At 45.1% G+C, this 17,142-nt stretch overlaps 1 protein-coding gene across 7 annotated transcripts in view; it reads right to left on the bottom strand.

The window, feature by feature from the left end:
• The window catches only part of LOC124346410, a 31,748-nt gene that overhangs the window by 1,539 nt on the left and 13,067 nt on the right, over positions 1–17,142 (bottom strand). For 2 of the 7 annotated variants that reach the window (XM_046798378.1, XM_046798375.1), the window contains exons 2-8: positions 11,565–11,768; positions 10,506–10,816; positions 9,677–9,988; positions 6,363–6,530; positions 5,431–5,568; positions 2,442–2,691; positions 199–548 (exon numbers count right to left, since the gene is read on the bottom strand). In XM_046798378.1, the coding sequence (XP_046654334.1) occupies positions 247–548; positions 2,442–2,691; positions 5,431–5,568; positions 6,363–6,530; positions 9,677–9,988; positions 10,506–10,816; positions 11,565–11,766 (1,683 nt within the window). In that variant the 5' untranslated portion in view covers positions 11,767–11,768 and the 3' untranslated portion in view covers positions 199–246. Of the gene's footprint in view, positions 1–198; positions 549–683; positions 1,292–2,441; positions 2,692–5,430; positions 5,569–6,362; positions 6,531–9,676; positions 9,989–10,505; positions 10,817–11,564; positions 12,723–17,142 lie in introns of those variants that run through there. The other 5 variants (XM_046798379.1, XM_046798381.1, XM_046798377.1 and 2 more) reach the window with 5 other exon arrangements.

The following is a 17,142-nucleotide window of genomic DNA, read 5'->3' as shown; positions in this document are numbered from 1 at the left end:
TCTTCAATAATAGCCTCGAAATGAACCTCTGGAAATTACCCGCGTTCATTTCGTTGAAATTATCGACAACTTTTTCCATCCGTCATTCAGGAATATAAAGTGCGGAGGGTGCGATTATTTGTCATTGGAGCGGAGCGAGAAACTGGGTCATTCCGGAATCTCTCGACTGTGTGATGCCAAAAGGCAGCAGAAACTCACTGGCACATACAAAAGGGCGTGGATTTCCGGAGTGTGTGTGCAGCTCGTCTAGCTCCGCTGCTCTTTCCTCCGCCGTTTCCTGTTTGCTGGCTGGCCTCCCCTTTTATGTTGTTGTGTTGTGTCCCTTAGATATCGCACAGTGACCATCATTCGAAATCGGATTTCACAACTAGAAACAGAAAAACGAGACAAAACGTCCGGTAGAGTCGCCATTGACATTGAAAAGAGATGCGAAATTGATTCAAACAAAAAGAAGGGGGAGCGATTACTTGAAAACGAGATTTGAAAACCATCCGCCGGGGCTGCTGCCAAATGAAATTGAGAAACACAAACGGAAATCCTCACCAAAACTAAAAAAAAGAAAAGAAAAAAGAAAAATAAAGAGATTTAATATTTTCTTTCTATGCCGATAAAAATCCATGTTGTTGTTGTTGTTGTTGTTGTTGTGCCGGGGCATAAAAAGGAGCTTTTTTCGGTTGAAACCATCAGTGGGAGAGAGATATATTATCATCATCATTGTTATATGTATATAAATATCATGTTATGTATATGTTCAGCAGGCCTCGGACGACAATAAATAAAAACAAGACAAGTATATATATGCGGAGCGCGGTCAACACACATATATATAAGTAAATAAATAAAATAAAAAACCCCGAAAAAAAGAATAAAGAAGGGGGGAGCCCCCGCAAAAAAATAGAAACAAAAGAAACGAATGATGCTGACTGCCGGCTCATCCGAGAGATGGATATGAAAAGGAAACGGGAGGAATGATTATTTATAAAAAAGGAGACATAGTGTGTCTGGTGGAAAGAACGAACGAACGATTGGCGCGGGTCGATTGGGAATGTAATATATAATGTAATACACTATACACTGATGAAATGAAGACGTCGGGCGAAGGGTGGAGCGGGTGGGGGGGAAAATAAGAGGAGAGAGATTTTGGGGTCCAAGATTTAGACGGCCGGACCTTTCCGCCGGATCGTCACGACGTGGCCGATGAGAGAAAGAGCGGCGATCGCGGCTATGCAGAAAGACGTCGGAGACGGCCGCCTGGCCGAGCTGGATCGATGCACGGCCGCCTGCTCGTGACCTATTCACGACACACACAAACAACAAAACATCGTCAACTCTCTCCGCGTTTTTCCCCTTTTTCTATTTTCTATTTTCTATTTTCTAGACGGCAGAATGCAACAACCATCACTCTCTTCTTTTTCTCCCCTTTTTCTTGAGCGCCGAAATGCTGGACGGAGAAATTATTCTTTGCCCCCCTAGCCGCTCCCGAAATGGGAGAGACGACCGACAGATTTCAATCGATAGGCGTCGTCGTCGTAGACGTCGCACCGTTCTATTGACATGAAATAATGCGAGTCCAGTGGAAGATGGTGGCCATCACTCTCTCTCTCGTCTGTTTCTCCATCGTGGATATACCTTCCATCCCACCCCCCGGAATCTCTGATGCGTGGACGAAGAGAAGACACAAACAATCCGGATAATGGCCGACGTCGATGGGGCCAACGAACCAACCGGGCAAGACGCACCCCAATTAACACGAGCTGACTATCTTAAAAGTTCACAGCGTCTATAACGACAACGCTCGAAACAAAATGTCGCCAGATGTTTGACGACAATTGGGACACTGGCAATCAAATTCCGACAGCTCAATTTTCAAGATTGGGCGTGTTGTTTTTAATGGACCAAACCGGTCCGTCCAGTTTTTTGGTCGGCCATCGGGAATGAATGAATGGCAGTATAACCACCCAGTCGAAGAAATGATATTCAGGCCTTTGGTATTGTTTAATAAAGTCGTTCAAAAGGAAACAAATTGTGTCTCTGGCAATTCTGATGGCAGACATTCAACTTTCTGTTGGCTTATGCAAATGCATTTTCGATTGTGTCCGAATGTCTACAATAGAATTGGCAGAATGTGTCTGCCGCTGCTGTTGCCCTTTGGGACTACATAACCTGCGCCGAGACGGAGATGAATAAAATGCAAAACACACACACACACAATTGTCCAAACAATGACCCCCATCGAGAGTTACATCTACGACGGCGACAACGACGCCAAGGTTATAGAGCAGAGAGCGAAAGTTGTAACAAGTTCTTTCTTTTTCCCCCTTTTTCTTTCTCTCAATAAGGGAAAGAAAAGAGAAACAACTCTCTAGCTGTGTCGACGATGTATATACGTATATATAGTATAGCTCTATAGTTAATCTGGATTTAGTACTATATATATTTACGCTGCGTGACGAAAAGTTGGGTGGTGTCGGGCTCGGCGTTGGGAGCCCGGCACGTGTAGTTCCCAGAGTGGATGTGTTGGATTTCGTGAATTGTCAACATGGACATGGTCCTCGACGGTGTCAGCGTTAGGTGGGAGCTGATCAATCCAGAGCCTCCGCCGGATCCGCCTACGCCCATCTCCGGATATTTACCGTCCTTCAGCAGAGTCCCGTTGTGATACCAGAATATCACTTGCGGGGGATCCGGAGTCTACACGAGTAATAAAGAAAGATTCAAGTTAGAACGAATATGTGATACAGGAGCAGCAGCCCACTTGCGTTTCATATGTAAATCTGAGCGGGTTTGAATTATCAACGGAGAGAAATAGAAACGACATTTCTCCTCCAATAAACATGGAACATGCAGAGTTGAAAAAACAAAGTACGTCAATGGACGAAACATATGATGTCTAAAAATCGTCGAAATGTCGAGCCCCATGTTTTTGGCAGACTATATTTAAGCGAGAAGACTATGCATAATGTAGATTGTCGGCACTTTGTTTGCCGGCCCGTTGCGCCGCTGCCTCTGCCAGATCACTCTGACGTTTGAAAATGTCTGTGTTGGTAGGATGCATTTGTCAAGCCAAAACAAACCCCCCTTCCAGCAGCAGAGGGGGGGGGGGGATTAAAAAACAAGAAGAAAAGTGGTGAACGATTTTTCGGCGAACCGATATAGCTGTCGAAGAAAGAAGGGCCCCTTCAACTCCTTCTAAGCTCCAATGGTTTATACAGACGTATGTAAACCCTCGGCCCAAAGATAAAAAATAGTAAAATCGTAAACAAACCCGGGCGCGATATTTATTGTCTTATACACACATGCCAAAAAAAAAAAACCCCGTTGAATAATATTGATCTAGCCAAAGTTTGCCCACCCAGGATCTTGTTTTCTTCGACGTCACATTTTTTTTGTCTTTCCTTTTTTCTTCTTGGCAGAGTATAGAAAGGAAGAAATAACTCTGCGCAATTGGCATCGATGCGTGTGATGTTTAGTGGAAACATTTCCGTAACATTTTTGTGATACGGAAAAAGAAAAACTCTGAAATAAACCGTGAGAGATGACGATAGAATCCGGCCCACGAAAAATGTCACCGACATAAATTAAGAAAAATTGTTTTTCTGTTTTTTGGTTCAAAAAAGTAGAGAGAAATGTGGGTGGTCTGGCGGCACGTGCAACGACGACGACGACGAGAGAGTTTGAGATTGTTTCTTCGTCTTTTTTCTCAGAATGGGAGAAGTAAGAACGTTCAATTTCTATTCAATTGACAGTATAGAACGCGGAGAACGGCCGGGACACAGTCGGGGGTAGTATATATACGCTGGATCCTATAGTTCCGCACGGCAACGCGGCTCCTTAACCACAAATTAATTGGCGTGAGATTGGAAAACGTCTGCCTGCGCCGTTTGAGTCCGTGTTTTGTTATTTCTTAAAAGGACGCCAGCAAAGTAGGTTTGAATATTCTCGTTTACGGTCTTGTACCTCCTTTTCTTTTTATTGAAATAGTCCTCTTCTCCTTCTTCTCCTTGTTCCATTCAATGTAAAAATGTATGCTAGATCTCTATTTGGTCGTGTGGCTTACAAGAAAGAGGCCGACACAAATTTGGAGAAAAGTTGTTAAAATATTATTTTCTTTTTCCTCCTCCTCCAAGTCTGCTGGAATTTCGTTTCGACCAAATGGATGTTTTTTTAAAAATAAAAAGGAGAACGGTCGTGACGTCGCTGTATTCTTACTAGCAGACTGAAGATCAATACTAAGCAGAAGGAGAGAGTGTTCCACTCCAACAACAACAACAATTTCAAGCCAAAAAGGTGAAAATTGTGTACACTTTGGTTGGTTCGTGTGCTCAAGGGGGCCTTATTTATAGGGCGCCTCTCTCTTTTCACTTCAATCATTCGCAAAAGTCCTTATCTCTTTTTGGAGTTATAGGGACTGCATTTGTTTCGGGTTTGGGGGCGGACTTATCGCTGGGCGACGCTGATTGAAACTAGTCTCATTCTCTTTCTCTTTCCCCCCACGCTTTTAGTCTGTGCACACTTTCATTGGGCACGGTCCGATATGTGTGTGATAAATCTTAATAAGGAATTCCGGCGCCTTATAGCGCGGCAACACACAAATTATTATCCCCCGCCGCGCCATTCGGAATTGGAACGCCGAAACAAAAAAACAAAAACAAAAAAAAAACTTGTCCCGTTTTCCAACGCCCAGTCCAATACTACCTAATCCAACAACTAGAAGCAGGCTATCTCTCTGGGGCGATGTAAGGTAGTCCATTATAGCTGTGTGAGAAATATCCAAGGAAAAGAGGAATAAATAAGCGGCGAAGACTTTTTGGAATCGCTCCTGGGACTTGCCTCGCCGCAACAACTGAAAGAAAAGCACCGTCTAAATGGTGGAGAGGATCGTTATTTTGAAAGTGACAAACGAGTCCCACATCTCTCTTGTGTCGTGGGCGTATAGAGCGATATAAATAAATACTGATATCTCGGTTGACATCTTTAAGCTACAAGAAAAGGGCCCTCCATCAGTTGAGCTGTCAACTTCCTCCTGGATGCGACGACGACGAGGGCGGAGACAGTTGTGTTGTGCCATCAGCAGGACCAAGTTGGGCCTATTAGACGCTAAACAACAACGAAATGACGAGATCGCTCCGAACAACGACAACGACCTAGAAAAATAATAAAATAAAAAGATCTTCCTCCATTTTGTTATCTCGCTAATGATATCCGCGCTCGATAGGACCGTTGGAAGGAATAGAAAGATCAACATCTTGTCGTTGACTTCCAGGTAAAATATTTGACAAGACTAGGCATTTTAACCCGGAGGGAAATAATCACGGCGATGCCATCAAACTCGGGGATATATGTGCTGGCAAAGGTGATGGCAAATGCACCAGAGCTGCTCGGCGGGATTATGTGCGCGCAATCTATTTATTAGTAGTAGTATATATTTACATTGTCGACGATGCAGACTAGTGTCAGCGAAGGCGTGTGGATGTCGACATGGGAAACTTGTCCGCCGAGGATGACAGCCTGAGGACTTGCGATGTGCAAATGGAAGGCATGCACCACTGCGCCCGTCCTGGTTGGGATCTGCAATTTCCCACAGGAGTCAAACGAGAAAAGGGGGAAGGAAAAAAGAAAGAAATGTACGTTTAGACCAAGTGACGATGTTAACATCAAATCCCAACATCACATATTCCAATCATTTCCATGGAAATGTTGCGATATTGCGCAGTCGGGGCTACACACACACACAACAAATATGGTAATTCTTTTTTTCGTGAATGACAAAAAAAAAGTGAATTTTAGCTGGGATTTCTATTACGAAAACTGGCAATTATTCGACATGTTTTCTTAAAGAGGGAAAGAAAAAGAAAATATTCAATCAAAAAGTAGCTGAATGACAAACTTCTCCTGCAACGAGTTGTTTTGCAACTAGAGTCTGAAAAAGCTGAATTCCCTTTTAATTAATTAGCCCTCGGCTTTTATGTTTGAGAAAAGAGGCCGACTCTATTTGACGTTCACTCCGTCACCCATCGCAACTCGACTAACTAACACGAACCTGAAGGCGTAATCATCATCCCCTTTAAACATGTCGTCTCCTTTGTTATTTATTCCAGTCCCAATTCTTTGATATAACTTCCATTCATCAGATTCAGACAAATGAATTAACGGAACTAAAGGTTATAGTGTACGTCCATTAATTACATTCTAATTATTAATTCCCGCCCGTCATCCTTGACTTGAATTGCCAGCTGGGTATTATATACGTCTAGATAATTATTCAACTTGTTTTGTAAAGTTGTTTGACTCTAATAGAAATTGAAACTGGCGGACTGTGACAGACGAAAAAAGTGAAACACAAGACGTCATTGTCGAAATACCTGGCAGTAATAAGTTCCTTCGTCGCGTTTCTGCAGGAATTTGATTTCTAGCGTCCACTCGGAGGCTTCCGTGTTTTCCGTGTGCTTGATCCGGAACCGAGCGTCCGCCGTGTAAGTTAGAAGACCCGAGGTCAGAATGTGCCAGTCGCGGATGCGAATCCAAGTAACCTAGACAACACACAATTTCGTTAGGAGAGAATAGAATGTAGACTGTACAATTGTTAAGAGAACACGGAAGTGATTGTCACTCTTGGCGGCAAGTTTAAAAAAGAAGAAAAAGAAACATTCGTGCAGTAAAGGAAACATGGAGCTATTTCTAGCTGGTTGTTTGGCGAAAGTCGATCGATAAAATTCAAGAATTCAAAAATAAATTCACCTCCCGAATTTATTTCTTATAAAAAAAGATTTTCAAATGAATAAGACATTCGATGGGAGAGATGATAGTTTATCAGTAGGAAGCATCGGTGTGCTATATATCCTGCTTTACTGGTCTTTAAGTGCATCAGCTTGGTTATATAGAAGAGAGTTGCCTATTCTGGCCGATGGCATCTAAAAGCTTTTTATAAACCATCACCGGGGAGGGAATAAAAAGAAAAAAAAAACTTGAAAGTATTCCTTTTAATATTATTTTTTTTCTTCTTTTCTCTTCAATTTTCAGTCAAATAAACAGCAGCAGCAACACACACACACACGCTGGGGCGGGATTGATGGTGCGATCCTGGCCATATGACACGGCCATCAGTTAAAGGACGCCTTTCGCTGGTGCCCACTTGCGGCGGGAGCGCTTTTTTCTTTTTCTTTCCTTTTCCTTCCGCATCAGTTACGCAAACGAAGGGAAAAGCAGCAGCAGCAGCAGCAACAACATCGTTTATAATGAGGGGGCGATACTCGTGGCGACGTATGACGACAACTTGGCTACTTATTGCGCCGCCTCCATCAAGAATTCATTCGGTTACGAGTCGGAATGGAATAGACCCGTCTATATCTACGCGCCCGGGCTCTTACCCAATTACTTTGGCAGTCTCACCGAGAGGGAAAAAGGCACGTGGAATATTGCTGTCTCGAGCACTGGGACGGAAGATGGAAGCTGGATCCGATATTATATACAGTATACGCCCGGCTTCAATAGAATGTCCGCTACACAATGGCCAGCGTCGAAGGAATGCACTCGCGACGAGTCCGCTGACTCTTGTCCCCGTGATTCCCGACATGTTGATTATTGTAGTGGTTAACATTGTGGATACGGAAGAGACGTGAAGGTGAATGCGGAGCCAGTCGACGAGCGACGGATCTCGTAGATGCGCTTCAAGGATAAAGACGAAAAAAGTAGGAGCACTTTGAACGATGACAAACGGTAGATGCAATAGCTTTATTTTTCTTCGTCCGTCATTCTTTTGGCGTCTCCTAATCTTTTATCTTTAGCCTGTAGAGTCTGAGGAATCCCCACCTCCTCAACGCCCACGGTGGAACACAACGGCCTGAAACAATTGGATTCGATTGGAGAATTGACTCGAGTACTATCAAATAGCGCACAGCGCTTCCAGTGCAGCAGGGCTGGATACAAAGCTCAACTTGTTCGCCCATCCAACCCATCAAGCCAAACTCCCCCAAAAAAGAAAGAAAAAAGAAAAAAGAAAAAGAATAGTACGTCTATAGTATATATCCAGGGAGACTGCTTTATGGTACAACATGCTCCGGCGGATCCTGATCGATAAAGTCTTCTCGTCTATACAGCTGCAGCTCGAGAGGCGACGGTTCAAAACCTGCAAAACATCGCCGGGGGGGACTGATGTTCTCCTTGGAGATCTTACACGCGCACTTACACCCGCAAACATGTCGTCACGAGTGTCGCCTTTTAGGCCTATCCGCAACGTCCGATTTCTAACTGGGTTAAAGTCTCGCTCGAGAGCCTCTGCTGCTAGTCTGCTGCTGCTGCACTTACACGGCCTCACTCTCTGCTGCGCCGCATATTATTGAACAAACAAATATTATAACCCCGGCACCCGGGAAAAAACAACGTCAAAATATTCTAGCAAATATCAACATCATAAACTAAATTTACTTTCATTTACTAAAGAGCGAGGATAAAATAAAAAATCCATAATAAAGAAAATTAATGTTTCTTTCGTACTAGCAACTTGCTTTCTAATTAGCTTAGCGCATGTAATCGCCGACGCGGAATTGTTTGCGCAACGACGTAATTCGATTCCGTCGCTCTCTCTCTCATATTCTAGCGCGGGTTCAATCTGTCAGTCGGGTTGTGCGTTTTTTCCGAGAAAAATAATAGAGAATCATAATTGTTATTTTAACGTCGGCGTCGGGGGAATCGAGAGAGAAAGCTCAACGCCGCTTGAATTGCTTCATTTATGTGGCCCAGACTCACACCGCGCACTTGACTTTTGACATGTTTTCTTCTCCACGTCTATACGGCCAAGACCCATGCAGAAAAACCATCACCACCACCAACCAACCACCACGACGGGCATATATACTAGTAATGACTCTGGGTGGCGCAATGGGATTTTTTCTTCTTGTTTTCGGTGTAGTAAGTAATGAGATTGAATTCGCCCCCCCCCCATTTTTTTTTATTATTTAACTTGACGCCTGCTTTGTCGTTTCTCTCTGTGGTGCCAATGACATAAACAGACTTTGAGACTTAACTTGGGCGGTTGCGATTGGACTGCGTGGAAAACCGGTGCTAAACAAGAGGCGTGTTAGTATTGTATAGCACCCACATTTTTTCGTCGATGGAATGATTTTCTTTTCTTTTTTTCTTTTTCCTTTAATCAACTGGTTGGGTTGTTGCTATGTGCCAACCGACCGAGGGCGTTGCCTCGCCATATACTCCTTAATTCCCCCCCCCCACACCCAATGTAATCGATGTCCCAAACATCTACTAGTAATCTCTTCCACTAGTAAGAAAAAAGATAAGTTTAATCAAGTCCATTTTCGCTTGACCCTGCAATTACATTTGATGGCATTCCAAGTCTGCGCGAAACGGGCAGTAGCTGCTGTTGAATCATTCAAAGAAGTTGGGAATAAATCCGACATCCCTGTAGTAGTCTCGCCCTTCAACTTTTTGGCGGATTAAACATACACTCACGGACCGGTGAACCCCATCCAATAATTCAAACGCAGAGCGGCAGCGATAACAGTCGACGGCAGTGCGTAAAGGATTCACATTTCTAGTCTAATATATACCTGGACCAACAACTAAATTGCTTGCCGGGGTAACGCAGACCACGTCCATGATGACGATCTAACAGTTTAGCTGATGACAAGAGTTACATAAGGTTAATAATAAATGGACTCACTTGATGCTTGGAATTCTTGAGTCGACACCGGAGAAACGCCGTTTGGCCGAGACTGGCCGTCACGTTGGTTTCAAGAGCGCCCGAGAAAGCCGCTTCCGATTCACTTTCGTCGCCTTTATTCGCCGAATGAGAAGTGGTGGCCGGCGTGGTAACGGTCGCCTGATAGTGCAGCAACGATCCTCCGCCCAGTCGCCGCCCTATTTCTGACTCGTCCAGGCCACTTAACGGCCCAATGCCTCCACCACTGTCGTCAAAGTTGACGTCGTCGAAACCCGACAGCGGATACTTGGCGTCCAGCATTATCGTCCCGATCTTTTTCACAAACAAGAAAAAAAAAAAGTGAATACACCAATAAATAATTCCCCCGAAAAAAAATGGGGGGGAGAGAGAGAGGATCAAAAGGATTTTGATAATAATGTCATTCGCAAGCTCCGAGAAGGGGGCAAAAAAAAGAGGAAAATTTCTACCCGGGTCGATATTTTAAACTCTATTAAGACTCCTCCCATTTTTCTATCGGCTCTTGGTCGCCATGGCAGGCTCTGTAAAGCGGACAATATCGAATAGAAATGATCCTAACAAGTCATCGACCGGCGAAGACGCCGCAATGGCGGAAGGAAAGACAATCGTCTATATTCCACGCCCGTTATATTGCTGGCCGTATACATCCCCCTCCCCAACCCCATTCTCCCATGTGTAGTGGTAGTATTATACCAAATATTTGCCCGTGATGGAATAACCCTTTCATCCCTTGGCTCGTTTTCCGCTGCCTCCGGAATTCTACACCCCTCCCCACCGAAAAAAAAATGAAAAGGAAAAAAAGGCAAATTACATCGGCGTGGTCGATCCGGCTTGACGACAGCATTTCCGTCGACTCGGGCGCTGCTTGACGACCCCTTCGATGCAGCAGCAGTGGTGGTTGGTGTTCAACTCCGCCTTCCATCCGCTCTTTCGATGCGGCTGCTCCTTTCGGCTGGCCCCGCCGTCGACCCCGGCCAACGACGACATCAACCATGTCCGATGGTAATCGACTACTTTGCGTCTCTCCTGAGGCAGCAGCTGCTCCTGGTTGCCGGCCAGTTGTGCCGCCAGCCAACAGCTCCCGTCCGCCTTCCATCACCTCGTCCGTTCGTTCCGCGTAACCTTTTTGTGCGTGTGCCCAGTAGTCACCAACACAAAGACACGGGTAGAAAAGAAAAACCAAAAAAGAAGAAATTTGATTATTCAGTTGTGCATAATAATGAAGCGCCGATATATACATATCGCTGCAAAAGATGGCCTCCTGGACGCGATCCTTTATTATAAATATGACCAAGTTGAACCGCCCTTTCGTGTCCTGAATGTCTGATGGAGCAAAAAGGAAACCGTTCCCCCTTCCAATCCTCGTTTCTATTCAAAACTTTTTCCTTCTTTTCCCGGAGGCCGCAATTGAGCGGCCCGTGGCGGGGGCAGCTACTAGGTGAATTTGATTGCTATTGAATAACCATTTCCCATCCAGCACAACTCTTTCATCACAAGATCTGTGAGAGAGCGAGCGAGCGAGAAAAAAGTTGCCAGTCGGACACACACAATGGCCGCCGCCCCCACCGCCTACTGGCGAATTTCTAGCGCAGTCGATTTATGACAAAGGCCAGACAGTTCAACGAATATAACCTATACATTATCTGCAGACAAACTGGACTGCATGAGAAGCTGTTTGCGTTAATTAATTTTGCTGCTACTTCTTCTTCTTCTTTGCTCTAAAAAGCAAAGTTTACTGGCCGTCGGCTCAACTTGAAAGGATTCCGCATTCACCGGCGTCCGTCCCCAGTATAATACCCCCACAACCTTACGCACATAACTGACGTAACTGCCATCAAAGTTGGAAAAAAAATATATAAAATAGACGTACCAGCTGCTGTCGGAAGTTGTTGGTGAGCGTTGGCGATCGCCAGGATCAGTAGACTGGACACGAGGAAAAGGATCGAAGATGACGTTGGCCAGTGGCGGTTGTGCTCAGGCCAGAGATGATGGCCGCGCGACGGCCGGCGTCCCATCATGTCGCAGCACCTGCCACCGCCTGATGGGCTGCTGTCACTGGGCCGGAAACTCATCTCTGTTCAAAGAAAAGAGCCAATCAAGTCACATTTGATGGTTGCGAATCAAACAGTTATTCGAATTCGACATAGTCGCGGGCACATGGATGAAGCGTTTCCAATGTACGGCGCCAACAATTCTCAAATAGGCCTATTGTTTTCGACCATCAAACTCTCGTCATTCAAAGAGTCTCGAGTCGCTTAACTGGCGCGGCTGGATATTATCTACTCCAAGTCTAAAGTACGTCATTGTGAGCCTACCGCGTCATAGATTGCCAAGGAAACCTTCCTCCCCCCCGGAGAAACTGAAATTGCTTGTTCCATCTTCTTATTCTCCCCGGAAAGAAGGAAATGGATAAGGATTAACTCTTTCAAGAACCTCTACAAGTCATCGCATTGATGAAACGGGAATTTCCAACAGGACCAGAGAAGGAGGATACGACTTTGCTCAAGTTGGAATAGAATTTTGGCGCAAATGAGGACGATATCAAGACAGGCACGGGTGAATTTGGATGTCGAAAAGAGATCCTGGATGACGTACAGCCTCTTTCCTCAGCTGTGTATAACTGGGAACACTTTACGAGTCGCTTGTGGCCGTCTTTGTTTCATCGCCCGTCTCTCCGGAGATGTGTTTAAATATACACTGGGCGCCGACCCAGCGGTAATGTCAGCTCGTGTAATAATTTAATCACGAGAAAAAGAAGAAATGTGCCAGGCTCTTTTTCTAAAGGTGCTGGCCACGTTCTTCTTCATTCTCTCTCACTCTCTCTACGGTCGACTCCCTTTGATTTGGCATCACCAGGGAGCTCAAGTGTTGAAAAACAAGGGTGTGGCCATGATGCGGGAAGAGCCTAGGCTGCACGCTGTTTGATCTTGATGCCTGTATATGTGGAGGCCGCCATCCATAGAGCGTGACGGAAGAGAGAGAAAGGATTGACACTTCATCACCTCTCCAGAGTCGAGAGAGTCTCCTCCTAATCATCAAACAAAGGTAATAATAATATAAAAGACAAGACACATGCCGCTCTATAATAGACACCCCAGCCAAAAAGCTTTCCACTCGACGAAGGGGGGCAGGATCCCACTTGGGGCTCCAGCACTCACAAGCTCGTTAGCTTCATTTATTTTCTTTTCTCTTGGAAATAAATAAAATATCTTTCCCCCCTCCTTTTGTTCTTTCGTCGTTTTTGTTGCAGAGTTAAGAGGAAAGAGAGGGGGGGGGGCTATCACCTTTTCGTTAGAGTCATCTCGTCCAATTATGGTGCTGCCATCTTCCACTTGTGGAGGCGTCGTGCGCAGGTGTGTTTCTACGGGAAAGTGATGATGATCTTTCTTGGATGTCGAACTTTTTAGTTTGTTGAAAAGAAGGATCGATCCAACAGCGCTGGCTTGAAACGGATCATGTGATTTCTTCTTCCGGAGATTTTAATTAGGAAACAATACCAGTAAATTCTGAAGGGGGGGTTCGCAAGGATCGTGTTGTTCGCCTACTTGCAAATGCGAACCCGAACTCGAAACTTTCCTTTATAATATTCCCTCGGGTTATTACTTTGAAAATCAAAATTTCTTTCTTTTTCGATGGAATACGAGCGCCATCTTACGTGTACGCCACATATTGAATAATAGAAATGAATGAAAGAAGAAAAATCGTGCCGTAACCGCAATTGAAATTTTAAAAAAAGAGAAGAATTTTGACGAAAAAAGAAAATAAAATTTTCTGGCTATTCAAGATATTCCTTTTGATCGGCGTGAACTGGATGACGACAGATCTTTTACAAAAGGAGGGGAACAACGACCGAAGACAAAAATGCAAAGAACGAAGATGAAAAGTCCGCGAGTGATATTAACAAAGTCGACTTGTCATCAAATTCACCGCATCGTCGTTGGCCCTTTAAACGTGATCCATTCTCTTCCGGCCATCGATTTTTCCTTCGCCGGTTACACACATCAGCCAATCGGGATGCGGATGGGGAAAGAGCAATAAGAGAGAGAATCGACGCATATAGAGAGTATATAGTGGCCCGGGTCAATTGGATGAAAAACCTGTCACAAAGAGATGAAGGAGAGTTGGTCACGAATGGAACTCAATATCCACGGAACCCACTGGTCGACGGATAAGAAGTGAGTGGGGGGGGGGGGGGGGGGGGAGATGGACTAGCTGGCTGGCTGGGCCGTTGGGGAAACAAACAAACACTTTGAGCTGCTGGGCGTCATTCACTTTTGAAATGACATAGCAGCGCGCAAATATAAAAGATGCGAGAAGAGGAGGACATCCAGTGCGTTATGGGTGAGCTGGATCGCCTTCTTCATTTCATTCCGGCTGGGCGTTATTGTGCGTTTCGTGTCTTTTGTGTGTTTATTTACAGAGGATAAGAGTAGACAGTAAACAGGATACACACGGGAGAGGAAGGGGGGGGGGCGCATGTTCACCTCGCTGGACTTGAAAGTGGAATGAAATCGAGAAATCGTGTCCGCTTGATGTATCCGGAAGCTCTATTTCCTTCCATTGACGAAGCCCCCCCATCTTTTCTCTTTCGTAGATATATACGTAGGGGTTGTTACTTTACTATCTTGTCCTATCCACACCCTCCCAGGCCATTCTCACTCCTCCCCCGGTTGGAATACGTAATCCCATCGGGGCATTTTGATTGCCAATCGGTGGCACCGAGATCGACCCCAAATCCGCTCCCTCAATAAAAACCGCTTCTTAAGTGTCCCCTATATCGCCAGTCAGCCAGCGGCCGCTATAGTATCCAAATAAATTCCTTTCTTTCCTTTTTTTTCCTTCTTCTTCCTCTTTTTGATTGTCGCTTGTTTGCTTCTTGTCTCCCGATCGTCCGTCCACTTCCAAGTCATTTCCACGTCTTAGATCCCCACTCTGCTGCTCTTTGGTGGCCCTCCTCTATTGTCTAAGACTCTTTTCTCGTTTTATATTTGGACGAGTTTGTCCAGCTGATCCTTGTGCGACTCCCTGTCCATATCAACCTGATCCCTTTTCTTTCCGCAAGGATTTCTTCTGATGCGTGTGTTAACCGAGAAACCAACTCGATAATGGCCGTCTAGACGACATTGTAATAGAAAATTGGTCGATGCGACTGACAAGTTGATGCCAACTCACCGCCGTACGCACATCGTGACATTGAAATGAGAGCGTTTCGCGCCGTCATCTAGTCAAATTCAAGTGCATTGTAGGGCCTGCCAATCTAGTGCGAGCATCAAAAGGAACAACGTATATAATGAAATATCGCAGTGCAAGTCTAAGTGTATAGATTTCGCCGCATTTTCATGGCAGTACATGACGTGCACAATGAATATAGCGGCTGGGTGATTCTCTCACGACTTCCTACTTGGTTTTTTCTCCCTTCCTTTTCTTACTTCCGCCCTCGCTTCACGTCTTGTCCCAATTTATCATCCCACCACCAGCCTCATCAACCCAGCGAGAAACGAACGAGCAAAGAACCTTGGGATGTCGGCAGCTCCCGCCGATCGAATAATCGCCGGCAAATGTATACAAAGCAGAGAGAATAGTAGTCTCTCTATAACTATATGTGGATGGCGCCTGCACAGCAAGGGGGGGGGGGGGGTTTGTAATCTTCTCTCAACTTCTCTCGTCGACCAACCGCTCCCATCACTTCGGCGGAAGCTTTACTCATCCGGCCCATGTTTTGTTTGGAGGAGGACGATGGCGGGCCTGAGATGAAATTCATCACCAAGAGACTCGCTGCTGCTGCTACTGTACTTCAATGAGAGATCGATATGGGCGGTTTAGTTTGCATCGATGGCGATTGACGCAAGACTGCAAAGTCATTTTGACGATACAATAGAGCAGAGCTGCTCCTGCCCGCACAGCACTCGATATTGTTCGGCCACGTCTAGCGACTCTGCCCATGGAGAAATAATTAGCCGATCCACTGAGCCGGCAGTCTAACATCACACGTTACTTATCCACTTTGGACATAATATTATAAGTATAGACACAGGACACACACACACGCAGCCTTAACTGTTGGACTAGACGCACAAAGAGGACGAAGTGGGCAGAAGACGACTGATCGTCGGGGGCCCGGGAAAGACGAGTTCGTCCAGCCAGTCGGCCCCTTTTGTCTCTCTACAAAGTGAGGAGAGAGTAGGGGATGCTGCGCTATATTATTTGTGTGATGAATAGGTTGCAAACGGGAGACTGAACGTTATTACGGGATATCGGTTTAATCCAATTAGGGAGAGGCGGAATCGGCCCACTGCCTCCCACCATTCGATAAACCCGGAGAACACCCGCACGAACGTTTTGGACCGCTTCATTGTTCGACAATCTCTTTTTTTTTTTCGTTCGATACTTTTTCTTGGGCGACAAAATTTTTCACGTCAATAGAATAAAAGCAGCCAATAACAATATCAAAATAAATTGTTGTTTGAAAAATAGAAGCGAATGGGAAAGGATCTACCAGAGAGAGAGAGTCCCGAAAAGGGAAATGACTGTGGAATATCATTCATATACATTATTCATGCCCGTGCTCAAAACGGTTTTTCTTTTTCTTTTATACCGTTATCAAGAGTTTCACACTCTCACTGGCACATCTATATACATATATCCTCTCCGCTTTCCATCAATTTGCACATTTCTCAACCAAAAAGAAAAAAAAATAAACAAAAATTCCCGGAAGGCGGCTCAATGAGTGACATAGTAGCCTCTGCTCTATACCCACTATACATACTATATAGCTGTATAGAGCTATGCAATGCACCGTGAATAAGTTGCATTCAAAGCAAACGATCCCGACAAATAGAAAAAAAACAAAAACAATTACGGTGCATCAACTTAACAATAAAACACTGTACCGATGAAAGACAAATTATTGTTTGTTCTGGTGGAAACGTGCTCGACTTGAAAATCCATTACCGTCCAAAAACGAAAAAATGGCAAGAGAAAAAGACAAAACGAATGTGGGAGGAAGGGCCAGGCCTATGAAACAAGTCAAGTCAATTTGTGCGTGAGTTCTAGACTCTTTTGTGAGCTCCTCCCCCCCCCCCCCCTTTACCTCGTATATCTCCCATCCTGGGCCGTTTATTAGGCCGAGATGAAGCGTCTCTGGGTAGAAGAACCTTCACTCGGGTCTTTATGTTTTACTTGGGCTCTACTGCCCCCTTTTTCTTAGCTGTTGCTGGATTCTCTAGTGGGCAGGAAATGGGGAGGGACTACAATACAAATAAAGTCAAACAAAATAGAGACACTAGACGCCGAGTTTCCACTTGAGCATGTCTTTCCTTCTTTTTCTTTTTTTCCCTCCCAGAAAGCATAACAAACGAACGGCCCCATCCAGCAGTACGCAAAGGGCAACTTGAGCTCCGTTTTCCCAACTATAAAGTCTTAGCTTCTTTGCCTCCTCTTTTCTCTTA

This window comes from Daphnia pulicaria, chromosome 1 (assembly GCF_021234035.1).
Source record: "Daphnia pulicaria isolate SC F1-1A chromosome 1, SC_F0-13Bv2, whole genome shotgun sequence".
Lineage (NCBI taxonomy): Eukaryota > Metazoa > Arthropoda > Branchiopoda > Diplostraca > Daphniidae > Daphnia > Daphnia pulicaria.
The sequence above is the reverse complement of the archived record's forward strand: the minus strand, read 5'-3'. Positions and strand labels throughout refer to the sequence as shown.